Genomic DNA, 5,532 nt, shown 5'->3' with positions numbered 1-5,532 from the left:
TTGGCTCATGCTTTCAATGCATAGTTTTAACTCTGGCTACATCAGGGTGGCATGAGTGTGCGGCAGACACTACCCTTCGCTCTGTGGCAGGCAGGAAGCAGAGGAAGGGTCAGACAGGAAGAGAGAAGGTCAGACAGAGCCTTCAGAGATGTGTGCCCAGTGACTTCCTTCCTCCAGCTAGGGTTGCCTGGCACCTCCCGTCTTCTCCCATCAATGCCATTATCATTTTGGGCTTCTGCCAGTCACCCATTGGTTAGCTCAAAGCCCTTGGGTCTCCCTGACTCCGGATCATGCTCATGGATACACCCGGAGGCACTATGCTTCGGTAAGCTTCCGTTTGATTGACTGTCGAGATTAACCATTAACAGAGGCTACCATGCCTAGTTGGTTGTTGCCAGTAACACTTGGCACACTGCACACTGAAGGATTCAAAGATCCAGCTGACACTGGTTTAGCCCCCTGATGTCTTGAGGCAGCAACTGCTGAATCCTCCGGTTCTGGAAAGGACCAGAGGCAGAGCAACAGTCTCTGGGCTAACGAGCTTGTAATGCTGTCCCTGCCCCTTGGGTAGCCAGGACCACAGCAGACCCACACTGCCAGGCCTGGATAATAATTTAGATTTTTTGTTGTTGTTGTTGTAGCCATTATTGGTTTTGTTTTGTTTTTCTCTTGTCTCAAGTTTATTTGTAAAAACAGCATAGGACACTGGTCATCTGCAATAGCGTGTAGGTGGATGTGTCACAGCGGTCCGTCTGTCTTCACACTGGCAGGAGCCTTTTCTATGGGGCCTTCACAGGGGCCTGGGCACCCTTGGGAGCCTGGGCTGGAGCTGAAGCCTGGGCCTTAGCTGGAGCTTTGGCCTCTGCCTTGGTTTGAACCTTGGGCTTTGGTTGGCAGAGCCTATGACCCTTGGCCATGTAGCTTTGAATCCTCTTCCCAAGCTTGGGGTGAGCGGTAAAAGCCAGACGGCTGAGTTTGTGGCTGGGGCCCTTTGGCATCTTGGGCTTGATGGCCTGAGGCTTCACAAGGGCCTTAATGGCCTCTGCTCGAGCACTCACTGCCTTTGCATTGTTGGTCCGCATCTTCTTCAGGCCTTTCTTGTTAGCAAACGGCATGTTCCTCAGGAATTTGGGGTCAACCCCCTTAAGAGATTCATATCTTTGTGACCGGGGTTTCTTGATGCCATTTCTGTGCCATTTGCGGGACTGGTTGTGTGTGGTGTGGTTCTTGGACTTGGCCGTGTCTGCACGGTAATCGGCGGCTCCCTCAGCACCCAGGACCGGAAGAGAAAGAAAGGCCCACAGTGCCTAGATTGTTTTTTAAATGTAAAAGATCATGCTCTCAGAATGTGTTAGCAGTGGTTGAAATTTCCTTTCTTCTGCCCTGCAAGTCAGGAGGGTATTTCCCTGATAGGATCTAGGCTGCTTTCTGATCCTGCATCTCTGTGGGTGCAAGTGGAGCCACCAACGGCCCAAGACCCTTTGTTGAATAAATGACAGGTTTAGTCACAGAAGGGCAGGTAATATTGCCAGGGAAAGCACTCTCGGAACTCTGGCTTCCTAGGAAATTACACAACTACATCAAACCTTATAAAAGTCGTTCCTAATATCCCGACGGAGAACAGGATGGATTAGAACCCGACAGAGGTGAAAAGGACAGACAAGGAAGCTCACAGAACCACACTAGTGCAGGCCAGAGCCAGCCTGGAGAAGCCCAGAGACTGGAGGGAGAGAGTTAAGAGCCAAGAGAAATGCCTGGAGGAGGGAGACGAGGTGTGTTAGCTTGGGGCTCAGGGCGAGTGTTAGATCACAAATCATCCTCCGTGGAGGGGGTCAGCCATAGTTTACCTCTGGCCCAGCACGTTCCCTGAACTGTTAAGCTCCCAGCATATAGCAGCCCCAGGTTAAGGTAGGAAAATAAGATTACCTTTGTAAATTATAGGCTTGAGAACATTTTTTTTAGTACCCCAGTAATTTGCTTATGGGGAGACCCTCTTCTCTATAATCTGTAGACTAAGGAATCCCCTTTGCTCTGCTTCCCCTGAGGCAGGTGGCCCGCTTACTAACGGAGGGCTCATCTGCAAGCCGACTCAGTGCGTCTCTCTATCGGCCCTGGGAAACATCTTCAGCATTTAACACCAGGGTTTCCTCTGCTTGGGGTGAACCAACACACTGACACCAGAGAACCACAGCCCAAGGAGAGGCCCGGGAGACAAAACTTCAGAGGGAGTCTTCAAATCTGGAGAAATCGCAGGAAGCACTCATGTTGGCTCTAGGAGTAGGTGGTTTAAAACTATTGTTTTTGGAAACATTAACGCTAAATATTTTACAAAAAAGAGATATACCTCACATCTGTCCTTGCCTGTAAGGTTGGATGAGTTTCTACCTGTGCCTCATTTCTCTGTGGGTCTGCAGCTGCTCATTTAAAGATGTCTCCTCCATGTGGATCCTGGCCCTTGTAGAGTCCCGAGCCAAGACCTGTGTGGCTTTCACAGAGGGCCCCCTCTCCTCTGCCACCTTGCTATGGCAAGCACCAAGGTCCCTGCTGCTTTGCCAGCTGGAGGAGAAACTGCGGGCAGAGGCGGAGAGCACTCGGGGGGAGTCTTCGATCCTTCCCTAGTCGCACAGCACACACACCTTTTTTTTAAAAATCTTACCTGGAATAGAGACCTGGAGGCAGCAAAGTCATCCAGTTTCTCTGAGACATCAAGATTCAGGACGGGCCTGGAGAGCTGCACACAAAAATCCTCTGGCCAAGCAAGGAAGCAGCCTTTGTCTCTTCCCCATTGGCATATTAACCTGGCCTGACCACAGTTAGTTTCTGATACCAGACAAGACCAGATACGATCCAGTGATTCAACTTCAGACCACCTTCCGTCTCTTTAAACAAGCAAAGGATGGAACCTGTTTGCCAATCTGCCGTAAGTCTGCCCATGGGGAGAGTTTCCCTGCCTCTAGCGGCAGCGGCGGAAGGGCTTCCACAGAGCCCTGGAACACACCGTCAGGATGTATGTTCACCTGACTGGACTCGAGCACTCCATAAAAGGCCAGGTGACATCATTCTCCACCACGAAAGCCTCTCCATGGCTGCCTGTGCATCCCAACAGCACAGGATTCCAAGAGTGAACAAGCAAGATAAAAAAGGCAAGGCCAGGGCGCTTTCCTAACATGGACTTAGGTGTTACACAGCAGCCCCAACTCTGCAGGCCATCGGTGGAGTGGTCACAATGCCAACTCTGGCTTGGGTGAGTGGACAGTACCACCTCTTCATTGGCTGCGGTGAGGTCCTAGAGCATGTAGGGAGAAAGACACACGGCAGCCATTTAACTACTGGAAGATCAGAGGGTGTGTGTGTCCTAGACCAACGATAGCTGTCACCCGTACTCTGCACTTCCAAAAAGGAGTGCCACCTCTTAGCTTACAGAAAAGGCTACACACGCATCTAGCTGGGCATAGAGCTCAGTGGGTGGTGCACTTGCCTGACCTGCCTGAGTTCTGTTTCCTGGCCCCACATGAGCCAGGTACGGTGGCCCAAGATTGTGACCCCAGTTGTCTGGAGGTAGAGGTAGGAGGATCAGGAGTCCAAGGTCATTGTAAGCCATCTGAGGCCACCACATCCAGTCCATGTATGTGATGCTGGGGATGGTACCCAAGCAGACTGAGGTGTTGGTGACTGAGTATATCCCCAGAGTCCTATAACTAGTTGGTGGACCTCAGACCCCTGAGCTCCCAGGCCTGGTAAAGAAAACGGCAGTCCCAGGCAACCGTGGCTGTGATAAGATTCTCTGAATGAGTGGTTTTGTCTTCCTGAGCGACAGATTTAAGTTTCCCGTAGGAGAGTGTCAGTGGCAGGACCTGCCTTCCCTGACTGAGCAGCCTTCTGTCAGGTAGTGTGAAAGCAACTACAGGTCACATGAGCCCCTGAGAAGTAATCAGGAAGGTAATCATGTCCCATCCTCCACAGAGTCAGCCCAGAGCCAGCCCTTTCCTCGGAGTGGCCCACTCTCATTCGTTTTTTTGGTTACATTTTGTTTTGTTTTGGCTTGCTTTTAGATACGGGTCTTGTGTATCCTAGGCTAGTCCTGATACTATGTAGCTGAGGATGACTTTGAACTGACTATCCCTAGCTAACCTCCCCAGTGCTTGGGTTACAAAGAGTTTCACATAGGCTTGGGGTTGACATTACGGCTCCTGTATGCTAGGCAAGGAGTCTGCCACCTGAGGCACGCCTGGTCCCTCTCCCCCTCCTTCTTATTACCGTTTTCTGGTGACTTCTTTTTCCTCAGAGCACCCACAGAAGCTGGGCAGCACCTCACTGTTTTGTTCCAAAAGAGCCAAAGAGGCTGAGTTGTAGGCTGGGGAGAAGGATTAGAGAGCTGACTAAAGCTGCAAGAAATAAGTTAACAGAACTTATGCACACACACACACACACACACACACACACACACACTCACACACTCACATATGCACATTCACATATGCACATACACTCACATACACATATATGTATACACACACATGTGGTTGATTTAAAAAATGCTACTGGTCCCACTGAATTTTAATTGATTATTCTTGGCAAATATTTCTCACAGCCTGCTTTAAAATGCTTTAAGTCTAGCATTTCTATCGGATGCCAGGTCAACTCAGTTTAAGCCTGTACAAGCCTGTACGCCATCCTTAGCAGGCACAGGCGGCACCAAGACTGGAAGGCTGGCGGTGCCTGTGAAGTCCCAAGCAAACCTTCTGGTGCCGCACTTGTTGCCCATTAACCCATTGTCCCTGGGTCCCCTCCTGCTCTTCCTGGCCCCTTATCTCACTGAGCTGCTTTGGGAGCTGGTAGTGAAAGTCCGTGGAGCAGGGCGGGGCAGCACTTTACCTTCCAGCCTATGTTCTTCCCCTTGTTCATCCTGTGGAACATTCGAAGTCTCAGGCATTAAGCCTAAACTCTGTTTCCCTCCCACTGGCTCTTTTTGCTTCCCAAGAGTTTCGGCCTTTATTCGAAAACTCTCTCCTTGCAGAGCCAACTCTGCCATCTTTTCTAACACAAGAGAATTGGTTGAAGTTTCTGAGTTTTCAGCCCCTCCCCTCCCCATCTTTTTCAAAATGGTATACATGGCGACTACGAAGCAAAACCAGAAAACGCCCTCTGGCAACACAGTAGGAGGTCACCCAGCAGCAGTAGCTGCTACTTTGCCAGTCTACTCATGCAACATTGCTAACCCCTCGTAATCTGCAGTTTCCTCTACCACATCAGAAGCAGACTAAGCCACACTGGACACCACATGTAGCCATAACTTTTTCTCAATCTACTTTAATAAGGGTTCAGCCTCCTCTCTAGCTTACCACCCACCAGAGGTAATGGAAAAGAAAGCTTATTAGGAACCGAGGGGTGTGGATCTTCTTAGAAATAGCTCTTTGGCGGCAATCCCAATATCCGTTGTTCTCTGTCCAGTCCACTAGCAAACACCAAACACAAACCAGCAGCTGCAGCCCAGGCCCCTCGGCAGACACTGCACACGGCACGGAAAGGGCG

At 50.4% G+C, this 5,532-nt stretch overlaps 1 protein-coding gene across 1 annotated transcript; it reads right to left on the bottom strand.

Annotated features, from left to right (window-relative positions):
- Nucleotides 1-779: 779 nt before the first annotated feature.
- On the bottom strand, nt 780-4,765 carry LOC116886176 (60S ribosomal protein L29-like). Its single transcript, XM_032887545.1, has 2 exons — nt 4,660-4,765; nt 780-1,243 (listed from the first exon to the last, which is right to left on the bottom strand). The coding sequence occupies exons 1-2, from the start codon at nt 4,763-4,765 to the stop codon at nt 780-782; spliced, it is 570 nt and encodes a 189-aa protein (XP_032743436.1).
- Nucleotides 4,766-5,532: the final 767 nt, after the last annotated feature.

The sequence above is a fragment of the Rattus rattus genome, chromosome 17 (genome assembly GCF_011064425.1).
Source record: "Rattus rattus isolate New Zealand chromosome 17, Rrattus_CSIRO_v1, whole genome shotgun sequence".
Lineage (NCBI taxonomy): Eukaryota > Metazoa > Chordata > Mammalia > Rodentia > Muridae > Rattus > Rattus rattus.
Note: the sequence above shows the minus strand (reverse complement) of the source record. Positions and strands in the feature narration are given on the sequence as shown.